General features: G+C 44.3%; 1 protein-coding gene across 4 annotated transcripts; it reads left to right on the forward strand.

Annotated features, from left to right (window-relative positions):
• The first annotated feature begins 757 nt into the window (after positions 1–757).
• Positions 758–17107, forward strand: DUSP9 (dual specificity phosphatase 9). Of its 4 annotated transcripts, none has more exons than XM_025165584.2 (4): positions 758–1443; positions 4731–6125; positions 11324–11746; positions 14355–17107. In XM_025165584.2, the coding sequence occupies exons 2-4, from the start codon at positions 5768–5770 to the stop codon at positions 14651–14653; spliced, it is 1080 nt and encodes a 359-aa protein (XP_025021352.1). In that variant the 5' UTR covers positions 758–1443; positions 4731–5767; the 3' UTR covers positions 14654–17107. The 4 variants fall into 4 exon arrangements, with proteins under 4 accessions (XP_025021352.1, XP_087993892.1, XP_007420542.1 ...); XM_088137766.1 differs by having other exon boundaries at positions 4863–6125; XM_007420480.3 differs by having other exon boundaries at positions 5228–6125.
• Positions 17108–17764: the final 657 nt, after the last annotated feature.

Below are 17764 nucleotides of genomic sequence, written 5' to 3' on the forward strand. Positions count from 1 at the left end.
AGGGCTTCAAGGATCTAGGGCTGACCACCTCCAAAACCAAGCACATTCCAGAATATTAAGCTATCTCGTTCTCACCCTTTACATTTGTAAATAAATAGGACACCTTCCAGAATAAACCAAACTGAGCAGCAGCGCTGGCCATTTCCCTGCTATGTTTTACCTTTCCACTGCGTTTTAAAGTTCAACAGGAAAATGCCCCACGTAAGCCCTGTTGACCTAAACCAGTGAACCTATTTCAAGGAATCCCCTTCTTGTTAAGCCCCTCCCCCATCTTTGCCGAGCGGCTGGATTGCAACCCCCACCGTCCCCTTCCACGCTGGCCGTGACCATGGGAGCTGCGGTCCTGCGCATCCAGGGGGCACCAGGTTGGGGAATGTCGCTCTACCTCCCAATCCCGCAAAGCCTTTTACTCTGTGCCGGGAGCGCAGGACTCGAGACCGTTCTTCCGAATTAAGCCACCCGGCGCTTGCAGCGGTGACCTGGCCCCGGGGTGGGCGGGGGGCCGCTTTCGCCAATGAACGTTCAGCGGTCTCAGGCTGAGGCTGCCGGCGAAGGACCCCCTCCCCGCCACCCAAACGCACCGCCTCGAAGCCGCTTCCCGCTCTTCGCCCGCGCAGCGCCAGAAAGCACCAGATTGCCCCCCGTGCGCGCGCACGGAAACACCCCGCCTCCCGCAGAAGCCCAGCCCAGCCAATGAGGAGTCCGCTGGGCGGGGCTCCCGGCTGTACACAGCCACCACGTGCAGCTGGGGTGGGGACTGGCAGCCGCCAAGCATCCGAGAAGGCAGAGTCAGCAGCAGCGGCGGCGGCGCTGGGAGCCTTGGCTCGAGGCTCGTCGAGCAAGGAGTGGGTGGCCGCCGGGAGGAACCCAGCAATCCCTTCATCTCCTCCATCGTCCGTTCTTCCTTCCTCTGCTGTCTTTCTCGGGGACCTTAAACAAAGTAAAAAGTCGCTCCGTCGTTGCAAAGTTAGCTGTAGCAATCGAGCAAGGTTGCCAGCCGGCTGCTGCAGATGGAGGCGACCCAGTACTTTGTCGCTCCCGCTGCTGCGACAGCAGCAACGGCGGTTCTCTTTTTTTCCTGGTGACGGAAGCAAAGAAACGGACTGAATCGGGGCCGGGGGGGCGGGGGAGCGATCGTCGCGATTCAGAGGAAATCAGTCGTTCTGGTTGGACCAAACAGCATCACTGGCCGGAGCAAAACACACTCGGGCTGCATAAGGTTGGTTGGCTGCCCTGGGCCCTGGACCATCTTGCAGAGATTCTCGTTCCTCTCGCTCGCCTCCTTCCGAAAACCCGGCACTTGCTGCGGGATCCGCAGAAACGGCTTCTAAGGGGTCTCCACGGCGGAAGTTGCGTGCAGGCGTGTTTTTAATCTGCGGTTGCCGCCATCCAACGCGGCGAAACGGGCTGCGAGGCGTCGGGAAAATAGATCAAGAAAACCGGGTAAGAGAGAAACGCTTCGCACGTTTCAGATTTTCTTGAACGGTACTGCCAGAGTTGGACTTGGTCCGGGATTAGCTGGGGGACCTGTTTTCAGTTACGCTGAAGTTTTATTCCAGATATGCCTTTCCTTGAAAAACAGTTCCCATGAAGTGTAATGATAGCTTCTAGGCACGCGCCGAGGGCCTTCTCCATCACCACGGCTCGTGAGCCGTCTTGCATGGGTCCATCTCCAAGGCAAAAGGTTCATTTGCAGCACGTGAAGCACGCCAGCCTTTGAGGCAGGCAGCCTTCCGCAGAACAAGCCGGCAGGGCAGCGCTGCTCGAGCAAAGGGGGTGGATGGAGAGCCATGCCATTTTAGAGGCAGAGCACCCTATTCTGGAAGTGGGTGCTCATTTTCCTGAGAATATTTGAATTGCTTTGGCTGACCACAGCCCTATAAGGTAGGCCAGCATTGTTCCCAGAGGTCCGATCAGGGAAGAGACTGACCCAGAAAAAGGGAGCTTATCTGAGGTCTCCAGATAAGCGTTTAATGAGAAAAGCAAAAATCAAAGCAGAGACTTCTTGATTTACCATTTATTCTGAGAGAAAAAAGATAATTGGAGCATTCAGAACATGCCTCTGTCCCCAAATGGTAATAATAAATTATGAGAGATACTCTTTATCTTGCTATTGCTTTAAAATTCTGGAGGCTTCTAGCAGTTAGAAAGAGAAACAGTCCAGGGGCTTGCAGGCCCAAGACATGAAGGAAACATATCCTGATTCTCCCCGTAGTTAATATGGGGAAACAATCCTCAAGGAAGTTCTCCAGCGTATGCTCCACAAGGGCTGGCACAGGAGAACTTCTCCACTTCGTCATCTTTAAGGGCTCCTCAGCGCCAAGGCACATGGAAAAATCAGCAAGAGAAATCCAAGCTTGTGATTTGTTTTGCTGTGGAATGACTGCATGACTTTTGGGGAGCTACACATTTTGGGTTCTGTGAATTTGATAACATAACCCACTTCACAAGATTGTTAGGAAGACCAAGGCAATAAAATACTTGACAAATTAAAAGCTCTACAGAACTGATAAATAGTCATTGCTTTCAAGCTCTCCTGGATAAATCAAGTTAACTTTCTAAAACAGAGAGCATCCTAATTTGAAAATACATTCTGCTGAATTCTTCTTCCTAAACCTTAAAGGACTGGGAATAAATACTGCTTAATTAGCCTATTCATATTCACTCCATACAGATAACAAAATAAGCATCTATATTGTATAGCAGTGGTGTTCTTTGCATGTAGTAAGCTGTGGCCTATTTCACCGTGATTTATTGTGTGAACCACTGAGGTCACACAACATGCTAAATCAGAACAGACCAACATAATGCATCAACTCAGCCTGTATTTCTGTTCTGTTCCATTGGCAAAGGCAAACATAGAGTTGAATCATAGAGTTGAGGGGAATTGTCTAGTCATTAATCAGCCTACACACCTTGCTTTCTTATTCCCATCATGTCCCCAAATCTTAGACTTAATGGGTTGTCCAAACATCATCTGTTTTACCGAAGTCAAAGATTTGTCACAGATTAAATGGCCTCAGCATGTGGTGGCACCATAGCCATTGTTCTTTAGATGTAAAATGGGGGTTTCAGTCTATGTTAATTATAACTTGTTCATCTTTTTAACTAGCTCTGGCCATCTTCAGCAAAGAGCTTGAATTGCAACCATTGATACCTGAGGACAGTTTCTATGCTATGAAAAACTTTCCTCTTGAAAGCATAGGAATAAAACAGGTTGCTTTCTGGTTAGTTGGCAACCCAACATTATGACTTAAGGATTATGAAATCCATAATTAAGTCATCCTAAGTGTTACTGCTGATTCCTATTTTTGTAACTGGATACAGAGGTTTGTACATAAAATATACGAACAGTTAAATAGTTTTGAAGGATGCATCATGTGTATAAGAAGATGCCACCTTTTCCCTTTAAAATATATTATAAGTTGAGAGGTTGGTCCATTTCCTGGGATGTGTTATATGTCTGTTCTTGGCATTAATCTGCCCACATTCAAGCTCTTCAAAACTTTGCTAGGCTGTAATCGCACAAACCATGATATAGAAGAAGATGTCCACAGTAGAACATGTCCTGGCCTCTTCTGTTCTACCTCCCCAGGTATACAACTTCTAGGGAAACTAGGGACCTTTCAGCATGGGGGGTGAAATGGGAGGTGTTTCAATCTTCTACTTCACTGGCAGGGTTGCTTCTAACCCCAGTACTGCATACATTGAGTTTCTAGATGATGTTCTTGAAAAAGTGACATACAGTTGCAAGAAGTTGCATTATACTGGCTGTGGCCACAAACATGCTTCATCAGTGCAAGGAAAGAATTAGTAACCTTCTGATTAATTCTAACCTTGCTCATTTTTTGTTAGTGTGCTATGCAGACCCTGCCCCCCTTGATTAGTTCATGGATCAGTGGGTTGTGGGAACCCAAGAAATAGGTTACACTTGTGGGAATGCAGCCATCAAGTCAGATTCTGGTCCAGATAGCTCAGTTATATACAGGTAGTCCCCAGTTTAAGAACAAGTTCTGTTCCCAAGGTCTGTCCTCAAGTTGAATTTGTATGTAAGCCGGAACAGATTTATTGTATAATACTGTATAAGTAGTATTGTGTAATAAACTTGAACCATTGTGTATTTAACTCATATCATTGTATATTTAACTCAAATTTTGCTACAATAGGCTCCGTTCTTAACTATGGATCATCCTTAAACCCAGGTGTTCTTAACATGGGGACTACCTGTATCCGAACTGAGAGGGGCTTCCTCTCATTTCAGACAGGGAATTGTTCCCAGCTTTACCTGAGATGCCAAGGGTTGAACTTGGGACCTTTCAAAGGTAACACAGATGCTCTGCCACTGAGCTACAGCACTCAGCAAACTCCTTTTCCTCCTTCCCTCAGTGTAGCCTCAATCAGTGCCCCCCACTACCACCACTCCCCGCTGGGTCAGAGATTTGACCGACTGGCAGGTTGAGGCTGGCCACCTCTTCCCCAACGAATGAAAAGGCCCTGGCGGGGCTGCTGTGGACCTCTTTTTCTGCTGCCCTCCAGCTCTTGGCAATTGCAGCTGTCTTCCCTTTGGTTGCCAGGAAGTCTCTTGTCAGCATCTGGCCAGGATGGAGGGGGACAGCAAGGTGCCAGGAAGGGAACACGCACTTCCCGTGTTTCCCTCACCCAGTTGCTTGCTCTCTCGCTCTCCCTCTTGTTCCCCACTCGCCCTCTCTCCCTTTGCTTTTCTGCTGCAGGTTTGTCCAGGGATGGCTTTCAAAGCCGCCATAGCAACACCCTGTTCTCTGGAGTCCTGAGGCATCCCTCACTGCTCGCTTGCTCTATCTCGCTGCCTGTGGTGGTCCTTCTTCATTTTCCACTCCCCACAGGCTTATGTGGATGCCTTCTTACCACGGACCCACCCTACTCTGGCCTCTGCTCCAGCACATCCTCTCCAGGGGAGTTGGATAGACTGGACTCGGACACACCAAAGGAGGAACTTCTTCAGGCTGGCCATAAACATGGTGGCTCTGCTCAGCCTGCCAAGCTGAGGCAATAACTCAAAAGAGCAGCAACAGCACAAAGGTTATTTTCAGATAAACAAGATACTCTGGATTTACGGAGATGAAGTTTCATCCGGCAGCCAATCTTTGCTAAGCCACGCTAATCAGGGATACTGGGAGCAAAGCAGAGCAGCGGTTGAATACAGCTAATTGCTTGGAGCAATTTCTTCATCAGACCTTTTCTTTTCCAGACCTTCTCCAGAAAATTCCAGGCTCCACGTCTTGCTTGATGCCCTCATCTTTGTTTAGAAAGGCTGCAGCTCCTTCTTTTTCCTGCCAACAGATTGAAAGATGACTTCTGCTCACAAAATTATGGTCTGGGATGCCCATTTCTTGTTTTTCTAGCAAGAACTGTCACAACTGGGTGGAGAACAAGACCATCGATACTGGCAGCACAATGTAGACATTCCTCTGGAGCAAGAACTTGGGATCTTCCAGTCCCTGGTTTGGAACATTCTCCTGCCTTCTGCCAAAACCCTTCCCTACGTGTGTGCATGTGCACTCTCTCTCTCTCTCTCTCTCTCTCACACACACACACACACACACAGAGATTCCCTTCGCAGGCACTGGAAGAGTGGAAATAAGCCAAGTGGCAAGCACGACTTCTCTTGTCAGCCTGATGCATCATTGTGACTGGGAAAATTCAGGCAGCATCCAGGGATTCTGCCAAGGTTGACCCAAGGCTTTGGACCAAAACAGTTCTGGCCACCTAAACCGTGGCTTACAGCCTTATGGAAGACCTGGGCAAGTCCACGCTTTGGCTGCAGGCCGAGCTGGCCTCTCCTTCTCCGTGCTTGCATATTCTTGATTGCCGCAGCCGGGAGCTGTACGATTCATGCCATGTGGAGCGGGCGCTGAGCGTGGCCCTCCCAGGATTACTCCTGCGCCGCCTTCGGAAGGGGAGCCTGGCGGTCCGATCCTTGCTGCCTGGGCCCCCTCAGGGGCTCTGTGAGAACATGGTTTTGCTGTATGACGAGGGGACAATCCAGCTCTCTCGACCGGACAACCAGGAGGAAGAAGAAGAATCGGTGCTGCTCACGCTCTTGCAGAAGCTCCGAGAGGAGGGCTGCCTGGCCTACTATCTGCAGGGTAGGTGTGTAGAATAAAGCAGTCTATGTGGGAGAAGGAAATAACCTACCAGTTCCTGGTTTCTGGATTGATTCCTGACTGATGCAGCAGAGTAAAGATGGAGCTGGGCCAAAATTGTGGTTGCTGGAATGCAAGCAGAGAGTTTCCTTCTGTTTTTTAAAAGTCCACTGATAAATTGGGAGATGAGGAAACAACTGGTTCCCCTATCCTACTTACTTGTTGTCCTTCCCTGCCCTACTGGTGTGTACTTCCTCATCTCAACTGTTCAAATGGGTGAGACTCCAGGTGTGCCACAAAGGGAGCAGGTGAAAAATCCATTGGTTTGAATTAATGCAAACCTAGTTACATCTCCCTTTCTGTCACAGTCAGATCCACGTATTCTAGCATCCTGTGTCACGGTGACCAGCCAGATACCCTGACTAGGACCAAGAGCCCAGTGCCATTCTCACACTCCTGCCCAGCTCCTGTTACTTGTTGCTGGAAGTGATACATAGCCATCAGGATTAGTAGCCACGGGTGGAGTTTTTGTCTATTAATTTCTTCAATTGCCTTTCAGAAGCATTAGGGTTGGTGGCTATCTTGCAGTAAGGAATTCCGGGTAATAATTAAGTTCTGAATGAAGATCTAATTATTATTTGTCCTAAATGTCACACTGTTCATCCAAGGTGAAAATAATTTTCTGTACCCACTTTCTCCATATAAGGAATTATTTTACAGAGCTCTATTACATTCCCCATTATTTATGTTTTCTTAATCTAGAAAACACTAGCCACTGTAACTTTTCAAACTCTAGAATATCTTTTTTGAGATACAATAACTAGAGTCATGCACTGTGTTCCAAGGATAGTCACATAATTTGTTTATAAAGACAACATTGGCATTTTAGACTGGTCACTTTTAAAATGACCTGTATTTTGAAATGTGTATTTTTCATAGCAATTAGATCAATAGATTATTGATGGATCATTAAAAAATGTATCACCATCCCAAGATCTCTTTCCTAACCAGTTTCTACTAGATTAGACACCATCAGGTTATATATGTGTATGTGTTCATCATTTCAATGTCCTATCTTCCTATTTCAAAAGTTCTGTACCCCTCCTTGTTTTAATCAAGCTAAATAATTTGGCTGTCTGCCCATTTGGTCACATCACTGCCCACAGCTAGGATCAGATCACTAATAAAAACAGATAAAAGACATTTCTCCCAGCAGGGCCCCTTGTGCTAACATCCCCTCATTGTAAGAACTAGTTATACACCTACCTCAGGACTTCTAAATTTGCTTCAAAGGGTCTTGTCAAAAACGTTTGAACATTCAATTAAACAATGGCCACACTGGCTGGACAGCACCAGAAGTCCAATGGAAACGGTCCTAGCTATTGAATTAAATCATAGATCTGTCTGCCTCAGTAAGGGCTATGAATCTCTAGGAAGTCAGCCAAAAGTCTTCTCTGGCCAGTTCCTTGCCATGTTTTTATTGAGGATATTTGAATGTTATGCATGATGCTTCCTGCATTTGATAATCTGTGACTCTCCAAGAGTAGAAGGGACAGCCAAAGTGAAAGAAAAGTGCTGGGAATGGATTGATTCACCACACTGAAACTTCCTTCTAGTCTAGTTTTGCAATTCTGATGACCTCCTCAACTATAGATATATAGCAAATTAGGCCATTGAATATAAAGTATAGATATATAGCAAATTAAGCCATTGAATATAAAGACCCCCTCAAATCCATGGTCATGTCTACGTAGGTTTCTTGAGGACAGAATGGAAATTGTTTGCTGTTGCCATATTCTAAGATGTTTCTTGACTTATAGCCCCAGGTCCTGGTCTACTTAGCTTTTTTCAAGATTAGCTACAGTCCTTTAGGAGCTTCATCTGCTGCTTGTCATGCAAAAGAGTCCACTGGAGCTGGGCGACTAACACATTCAAATAAATAAATAAAAATTAAAAAATTAAAAGACAGGAGCGCTCACCTCAGGAGGAAAAATATTGGCAACCCAACACTGACAAGTTCTCTCGGGGAGGCTTCTCACCAATCCAAAATGCACTGGGCTTGACCCATTCCAGAATCCACTGTTGATTATGCTTTTTACCAACCTTTTGATCTGCAGACATTTAATCCCGGATTCTTTCCAACACTTTCCTTGCTGATTTCTGCATAACATTTTGCAGTTAAGAAGCACTGTGATTTTTTTCTGATCCATTGGCAACCTCTAGATTAGTAATATTTTTGGTAAGTTTGACCCACAAGAGCGGGCCACTCTGCCCTTACCTGTACTTTGTTGTAATTGAAGTGATTTGTTGCAGATTTTACCCAATAACCCTGAAATAACTTTTCCCCCCAATAAATAGTTTCCATGTAGTTGGATGCTCACCCTGTTCTTCTGAAAACATTGATAAGCAGGAGAGCTGCTGTTTCTCCTGCGGACGTTTTTATGGGAAGGGTTTCAGGGTTATGTGACAGCAGCCATGGCAAGAGATGGACAAAAGGAAATGAATCTACTGCAACTTTGATAACTTGCTTATAATGAAAAAAATAACACTTTGGGACTAGGTTAATTAATGGATGACCTTTTCTGTTAAAGATCTGGACAGTTGATGGGTTTATCAGGGGAGATCCCACTGCATGGGACCTCAAATAGCCATGTCACCTATTGATCATTACTGATTGTTGTTTTATCTTGGATTAGTTTTTCTTGTAAGGTGCCCAGAGTTGCATTGTTTGAGTTGGGCAGCCATATAAATTCTTTAAATAAATAAATAATCTTGCACCATGCCCCGGTGGGCTTTTTCTGCAGAGGCACCAATATTTTGAAATAACTTCCCCCTGCTCCCCACATTTATGCCATCTAGGTGTTTTCTGCGTGATTAATGCTTTTTTATTTCTACCTTTGTTTTTCTTCTCCCCTCCTCCTTACTTATTGCTGCATATATTTTGATAACTTTTTTAATTCAGTGGTTTATATTATGTATTTTATAGTTTTCCAACCACTCTGAGGTGCTTTTAGCATAAAACGATATAATTATAAAAGTGAAAAACTACAAACACAGAATATACTCTAGTATAAAAGTACAAAGATCTTGCAAATTGAGATCACTCAGTAGTTTCAGCACTCAATATTAAGAAGCTACCTTAGGGTGCATCAAACCTGTGGATTTCAGATATTTTTATCATTAAAATGCAAAAAAGATTTATTCTGGATGAGACCCTTTCTATAGGGATGTGTCAAATTCAAGAATTCAGGAATGGAATGGGGTAGAAAATCAGGGATGGCCTCATTCCAGGAAGTTTCCCTGAACCATTCTCAAAACAGCATGGTCCAGAAGAGGTTTGACATGGTCCAGAGAGGGAATGATGCAGAGAACTCTGTCCCCAAATTGGATTTTGCACATCCCAGGCTTTTTATTAGGCTAGAGGCTGGAAAAGTCCCATTTATTTATTTATTGTGGATGCAAATCTGGGTGGCTGACAGCACTTTACAAATAATACAGAAAACAGCATCAACAAAGGTATAAACACCTACAATGGTTGCCAAGGGCAAACCCAATAAACATTCAACAGTAACAATAACAGCCATGTAACTTCCCAACCTCCATGCCCTAAAGCATATCCAGGTTTTCATTGCTTTGTGAAGGGTCAGCAGAGTTGGAGTCAATCTAATCTTGAGGTGTACAGTATCCCAGAGGGCAGGGGCTGTGACAGAGAAGGCCCACTTCCTAGGTCCCATTAAATGACATTCTTTAATTGAGGGGAAATGGAGCATACCCCTCTTGTTGGACCTGGTGGGTAGAAACAACCAGGGAGAGGCAGTCTGGCAAGTAACCCCACCCATGTCATGAAGGGCTTTGTAGATGACAACCAGCACCTTGAATTCCACCCAGAATCACATTGCAAGCCAGGGCAGTTCATGGACCAGAGGTGAAACATGGGTATACCAAGGAACACCCATAACTGCCCGTGCCACTGCATTCTGGACTAGGTGTGACTTCTGGATGGTCTTCAAGAGCAGCCCCATGTAGAACTCATTGCAGTAATCCACTCAGGAAGAAACGGATGTGTGAGTGACCATACAGAGTGCCTCCTGGTCCAGGAAAGGATGTAACTGGCACATGAAACAAAGTTGTGCAAAAGCCCTCCTGACCACAGCTGCCACCTACTCTTTGAACAGGAAGCATGAGTCCTGGAGAAGCCCCAGATTGTCCACTTGTTCTGTCTGAGGTGGTACAACCCCTCCAGAATCAAAATAGGCCCTAAAACCCATAGGCACTTGTGCCAGGGTTGAGCTGAAATCTTCCACAGCCTCCAGATACTGAGACAGAATTTCCATAGTATTACTTGGTCAGCCCAGGGTGGAAATGTAGAGGTAGGTATCATCAGCATACTGATGATCCCTCACCCTGTGCTGTCAGATGACCCCACCCAATGGCTTCATGAAGATGTTAAATAGGGGTGGGGAAAATATGAAGCCCTGAGGGACCCCACAGAGAAGGGGCCATGGACTAGATCTCTTCCTGTGGAACAAAAGTTATCCAGAATGGTCAGATCCAGCAGTGGCTTCCTGAGGAAGAAGGGGTAAACTCTATCAAGTATGAATTCATCACTGCCAGGATCCAACCACACATTTTCTCCTGGAAAGCCTTAGCTAACTGGAGGGATGTGGATTCAGTGCCCATGTGGCCAAGCTAGCAGTCCTGAGAACCCTGTCCCCTTCATCAGGACCAGCAGGATCAGACTCATCCTAGATAACCAGCCCAGACTGAGTCTCAATCACCTCCTTGGGCTCTGCTTCAAGGCCAAGGCCCAGCTTGGAGCAAATCTGAGTGACTTTATCTGACAGATGCTTCACATTTTCCTTACAGCGGCTTGTGGGGGGGATCTCTGGCTCAACCCTCCCATAGGAGGAGCTGGGCCACTCTAAACGGAGCCACCAGGCAGCTATCTGTGGATGCAACAAGGCCAAAAAAATAGCAAGAGCATTAAAATTTACCCAGTTTAAGAGAAATCAGGACAATATGTTGAAGTTGAATGATTCATGCAGCTTACTTACTGCCTTGGAAGTGGATGGATCTTCCATGTGAATTGTGGGGTGGGTGGAGGACAGGGTTTGCCACATTTGGGGAGCTTCTGGTGCCATCCTATAATATGCTACCTATAACACTGATGCTGTTCTTTCTTGAATCTGCCATTCCTCCAGGAGGCTTCAATAAATTCCAGGCTGAATGGCCCCATCTCTGTGAAACCAACCTTGATACAGCCAGTGCCAGTAACTTTCCTGTTCCTCTGGCGGCTCCCATCGTAGGGCTGGGCGGCCTGAGCCTAAGTTCAGATGGCTCAGATGCAGAGTCAGAGCCCCTAAGCAGCGGCATGGAGTCTGAAGGCGCAAGTCCCCCCTCCTTTCCGGTGCAGATCCTACCCAATCTCTACCTGGGATGTGCCCGTGACTCCGCCAACATGGACACTCTGGCCAAACTGGGAATCCACTACATCCTCAATGTGACTCCGAACCTACCAAACCTCTTTGAGAAGAATGGTGACTTCCATTATAAACAAATTCCCATCTCAGATCACTGGAGCCAAAACCTTTCTCAGTTCTTCCCTGAAGCTATTGATTTCATTGGTAAGTGACAGAAAGCTGAAGGGCAATAATACCTAGATGATGATGATGATGATGATGATGATGTGATTGATTATGTGCCATCAAGTCATTTTTGACTACTAGCAACCACATACATTTTCCCCATGATGATCTATCCCTAATCTGGTCTTTCAACAGTGCATTCACCATCCCTATAGAACACTAGTAGTACATTATATTATTGGGGCACAGTGATATTTATACAGTGTTGACTGGAGATGATTAACATTCTGATGTTTAGATAACTTAAACCTTTAAAGATAAAGGGAAAAAAGTTTATTTATTGATGTGTTGAATTTATATAGCTGCCCGTCTCACTTCCATGTGACTCTGAGCGGCGTACACAGTTAAAACAGAAACTACCAATCCAGATAATTCAACCATTAAAACCAATTAAAAACAGTTAAAAAACCGATGTCAATATTAACTATGATTTCTAAAAGGTTAATGTTGATAAGCATAAGGTCGCTTAAATTTTACATTTAAAACTGAATGTAGCATTAATAAACAACTGCAAAATACATTAAATTATCTGTTATATAATAAAGGTTTCTATCTTAAGCCTAATACGAAGGTCTCCACTGTATTGTTATGTACTGTTGTTTATACATATTAAAAAAGAAACAAAAAGAACACTTTTTTTTTTTTAAAAAGCGATTTGATTTCTAACTTCCCCCTTCTTGTGCTCCTACTAGTTTGCAGTGTTTATAAGCATTTAGGCCCCCTTAGAAACCAATAACACCCCACTGTTGAACACATGGGCTAGATTACTTTGGAGGAGTCTGGGGCTAAAAAGGTCAATTGCTGAAAATCAATTAACTTGATTATTCTGAGATAAAGGGTTTGTGTGTGTGGTGGGGGGGGGGGGTTGTAAGCCCAAACTGAAGTGGTGATCTGATTTCCCAAGCCCTTGAACTAAGTGCATTCCCGGAAATGGAAGCTTATAGCCATGCTGATCTCTCCAGGGATCAGTCAGAAGGGAGAAACCCTTTATACATAAACAGCATTGTTCAGATCTTAGAAATTTCTGCAAGTCTAAGGCTCTCTGTGATCTCTATAATGGAGATCTCCAATAAATCAAATGGGGAACACATTGGGGTTTGCTTCCATTCCCTGGCCTAAGTTGGAAAAGATTGCCTCTCTGCAGTCAAATCACTTCAATTAGCAGAGAGGTTGAAATGGGAGTTTTCCTCCCATTTGGAGGAAATGGGAATTCTTTTCAGTGAGTTGCTGGAACCTAGATTTTGTGCAAAGACCAAAACAAAGGAGATCAGGGTACTTCTCTGTTGACCAAAACCAGGCAGAAGATTTGGCTTCCAATATATGTTGCTGGCCCATCGCACCTGAAAATCTCCTACTGAATATCAGTTGCAGGGGGGACCAATGTTGTGCCCCCCTGTTCCCTGAAGAAGGCTTTTGAGGCCTAAAGCATGGCCCAAGCCTTGGATAGCTTGACCGTTCCCTAAAACTTGTGAGGTTCCTACATCAAGCCTTGATCACTCATTTTCACCTCACGATCCTTTTGTCATGTTATTCTGAACGGCCCATTTTCCATCAGTAAGATGAGGTACAGTAAATAAAGCTCAAAGCCTGCACGGAAGTACCTTCTTGACTTAGAGAGGGAAATGGAAAATGGTGCTTATTTCAGTGTGATTCACTGGGAAGCCTACTCAGAGCAAGGCATTCAGTTTTCAGGTAGCATGTGCTGATTTCCAGCCATATTGCCAAAAGGCAGGAGTGGGGGTCCAAATTGTCTCAGGCTTTTGCGCAGGGCCAGCGACGTCCTATCCGAGAATTGTGGAGGATGCATGCTAAGTGGTTGAATATCAAGTCCTTGCTCTAGCTGCATGCTGCCGACTAAACTTGCAGTATTAATAATAATACTATATAATAATACGAATTCATCACTCTGGTTGGTTGATCTAGCTGTCAGTCATAAGGAACATATATTTCTTCCCACCTATCTCTTTCTTTCTGCCACAGACCTGCAATCTTCTTTAGCATCGGTGTTAAATGAATGAAAGCTTTTTTCTTGTTATCAGCTGTTTCACCTTTCCCATATTCTGGATCTTGGGTTGCCTTGATCATGTGCTGGTGTGCCCTGCTATGCTATGTAGAAGACGACATCTCGATATTAACATTTAGGTCATGAATAAGCAAGATGAATTATTTTTAAAAGTTTTTGCTCAGTTGGAAAGGTACTTCTGGTTAGTTAACAAAATTTAATATGCATCTACAAAATCCAGTTATGACTACTGGTCTACTGGACAATATCATAGCAAAGCATTCTACCTCTCTCATTTCAAACCAGTTATTGCAATCTGGATTGATTATGAAATTGAATCCCTCTTTTGCTTCATCTGTGAAAATCTTACTTCGTCTGCTTTTATGGGTTATACACCAGGCACCAAGATGGGAAAATGCAAAGTCATACAGAAAGTTGCTTTTGGGCTCACAAACACATCACAGAGATAAAGATGTGCCATTTCATTTTTCCAGCTCATTGTTAACCAATTCCACTTGCTTAGACATGATGGCCCTTGTGTATGATTGCATCCACTTGACAATCTATCTCTTATTTCTTTGTCAGATGAGGCCCTCTCTCGGAACTGTGGCATTCTGGTGCACTGCTTGGCAGGGATCAGTCGCTCAGTTACTGTCACTGTAGCCTACCTCATGCAGAAGCTCAACCTGTCCCTCAATGATGCCTATGATCTGGTGAAGCGAAAGAAGTCCAACATCTCACCCAACTTCAATTTCATGGGGCAGCTGCTGGATTTTGAAAAGTCTCTGGGTCTCAGCCAGGGCAGCCAACGGCCTGCTTCAGACCAGACCTGTTTCTTCACCTCGCCAACCAATGACAGTGTCTTTGAGCTGGATCCTACGTAGGAGCCAAAAGGGTGCTACTTTCTTGCCGATGTCCACCAACACCTCCTGTTCTTTGGTTCTACCTGCCTGCCCTGGTGGCAGAGCCCTCTGGGACCAACTGAATACCTCACACTAGAGAGGGAGGTGCCTCTTTCAGGAACAACTGCCATTTCCAGCAAAGGTTCTCATTGCCTTTTGGGTTTTCTGAAATGTCAACAGCAATGGTGTCCTTACTAATCTTGCAGCCAGGCTGTCAGGGCCACACCAATAACCAAAGACTCTTCTCCTCCTCCCTTTCTCCCAAGAGCCCTGTACAGACCAAGAAACCAACACTTTTATGGGGCCTCCTGTTTCTGGAATGTTTGGTCTGGACATTACAGCATGTCAAACTCGACCCACATCGCCCTCTTTTAAAATTTAAATATTTGGAATGGAACGTGTCAGGCTGGAACCTGCCAGTTATTAATTATGCTTATCATATATTGAAGGTTTTATGGTTTTCTTGTGTTTCTCCTTCTCCAGCCATAATGTAGAAATTAGGCAGAGACCTACAGCTCTCCCATAAGAATCTTCTGTAGGCAGGACTTTTGGTGAGAGAAGCCTTCACCAGCTGATGTGTTAAGTTACCTCTCCCAACACCTCCAGTGAGCATGGCCAAATGATGGCCCCTGGAGTGCCCTTCACTGAAGAAGGCTGCTCTAGAGTCATTTCTTTCAGTTTGAGAAGTGAGAGGGAGGAACATAATTCTAACATGGTTATCCTGGAATGACTAAAAAGATCCTATAGAAATTTTAATGCAGAGTCCTGTATTTTACAAGTGAGACCATGAAGTTTCCCAGCTCTCTCTTGCTGAGACCAGGATGAACCATAGAATCAAGGAATCAGTGTTACAGCTTATACAAACGTAACCTCTAGAGATATCTTAACCTTGACTAGGTCTGGTGGTACAGGAACTGCAGAAATAGGTTCAAGAATCTGCAACTTTAAACTTTTTTAATGCTAGGAATTAATATCACCAGAACAAATCCCAAAAGCTCCAGTTCTGGGACTCTTAAAAATCTCCAGTGCTGTACCAAGTCCAGAATTGGAGCAGGTTCAAATGTTTGTATGATAACCTCAACTCTCCCATTATTCCCAAAGCTACAGATGCTCTCATCACCTCCAAAGGGCCTCATTCAATCACTCTGCAGTTCATTCAGATTTTAGGCAGAGAGAAATAAAAATGGTGGGGGAGAAGCTTTGGAACAGAATCACAGTGGGAAGATATAAGTATTAGGAGCAGAAATATTGGTTGTTACACAACCGGTCTTTGGTTGTGGGAGAAAATAGAGCAGCTCTGCATTTTGTATCTGTATTTGTACAAATGTTGAGTGTGTATGTGTGCCTTAATACTTGCATGAAAGCAACTAGACCTGCGAATGTGTGTACTAGGCATTGTCTGCTTAGTACCTGCCTGCAAGGGTTAATTTGTGCCCAGGTTCAATTCCCCAAATTTCAGTCCGGAATTTTTCAGTATTTTCAGCTCAATTCCAGGATCACATGGGATGAGGTCATAACAAAAAGATAAAACCTCTGAGCATTGCAGGAAAAAAAAATCTGTTACAGAGGGACAATTTTTCTGTTTCTTACTCAACAAATGTAACTAGGAAGAAAACTGGAGACTTGGCCATTTCAAAAATGTCTCTGATTACTTAAAATCAAGTTAACCACTATGTGTACATGAATATGGTCAGACAATAAATTGTGGGTGTGCTTAAAAGATGTCCAAGGTGTTCTAGTGATCTGCATTTAAGGCTTTTATTTTAACTCTGTTTAGGGACCCTACCTGGTAGTTCCACAGGAATTCAGAAGAACATCTTGTCTGCAAAATTAATCTTCCTGAGAGTCTGCTTTCTTAATGTTTTATTTCCTTTTCAGGATTTTTCTGGCCTTTGGGGCTGTGAAGATATGTGCCTAGGGGCAGTGCTTCCTGAAATAATTTGAAATTGCTGTTAAATGAGATTTGAAAAGTTGGGGCTTCAGGGTCCTGCAATGTCTTACAGGTTTTCCCTCTGATGAGAGTAAATTAGGATAAATTGAGAATACATTATGCAAAGCAGTCAAACTGGCCAAAATTTATGCAAAATATGAACTGTTATGCAAATTTGACCAACTAGCACAATTCAAGGCAGTTGCAGTATTCAGGTTTACTTACAATTTGGGTTGCCGGAACACAGAACTTTACATTACTGTTCATGCAGGCCACTCACAGCTCTGGTGACCTGCATGCTCAAAATAGTCTGCTTGAGTTTCTGTCTTTTTCTTCTTAGCGGCAGCTGAGAATTTGTCTAAGGAGAATCATTCATATATATATATATGAATGTTTGGGTCTCTGTTTTCAAGTGAATGTAAATGACTGGAGATAGAAGGGGAGTGAACAAGAACTGCCATTACCATGGACAACAACAGTTACTTTAATAAAGCAGGACTTTAAACAACACAAACAAGTGTGGATTTATTGGGGGGCTTGAAGGTGATGCATTCATAAAATAGACCTTGACCGCTTTGCTTCAATTATAGATGCTGACCTGGGATAGAATTAGAAAGTTCATTCTACTCGTCTGCAGGCACCATTCGTAGAAAACCACCACTTTCTGCCAGCTCCCTGAATCTGAGGGGGCTTCCAAAGGAAGCTTTTAATGGGCAATCAACCCTGCCTTATAAATGACATTTTACGAGAAGCTCAGAAGCTTGTCTTCTGTTTGTAGCCAACTGCAGCTTTTTGTTTTCCCTTTGCAACAACAAAATACCCACTAATGGTATAAAAACAGAACTTCACAGTACTTTCTGATGGACAGCAACAAAGATCTTGCAAGAGGCAGGAAGTCTCTCTCCAAATCAGTTCTTGTGGTTCCACAAAATCAGTTTTAAAAATTGGAAGGCAAGATCACCAAAGTATCATAGAATTTGGGCATCCCATCAGATTTCAGGCGTTTTGGTGGGGGGCACCCAGTATCTGAAAAGCTTTATAATCACCAAGAATCACAAGATTTGGTGGTATATAGTTGAAATAATAAATATCAGGAAGCACTTTGAATATAAAATAGTGTATCTATATAATGATTAAGATGGAGTGTATCTTCAATAGGTGTC

This window comes from Python bivittatus, unplaced genomic scaffold, assembly GCF_059951505.1.
Source record: "Python bivittatus isolate LINGU-HERP-01145 unplaced genomic scaffold, Pbiv_v1 ctg000220_np1212, whole genome shotgun sequence".
Lineage (NCBI taxonomy): Eukaryota > Metazoa > Chordata > Lepidosauria > Squamata > Pythonidae > Python > Python bivittatus.

Excerpts from the sequence above, each read along its gene's own strand:
- DUSP9 (XM_025165584.2), top strand. The coding sequence starts at position 5,768 with ATGGAAGACCTGGGCAAGTCCACGCTTTGGCTGCAGGCCGAGCTGGCC. Across the intron at positions 6,126-11,323 it reads CCTGGCCTACTATCTGCAGG|GAGGCTTCAATAAATTCCAG; the intron begins GTAGGTGTGTAG and ends CCATTCCTCCAG. Across the intron at positions 11,747-14,354 it reads TGAAGCTATTGATTTCATTG|ATGAGGCCCTCTCTCGGAAC; the intron begins GTAAGTGACAGA and ends TTTCTTTGTCAG.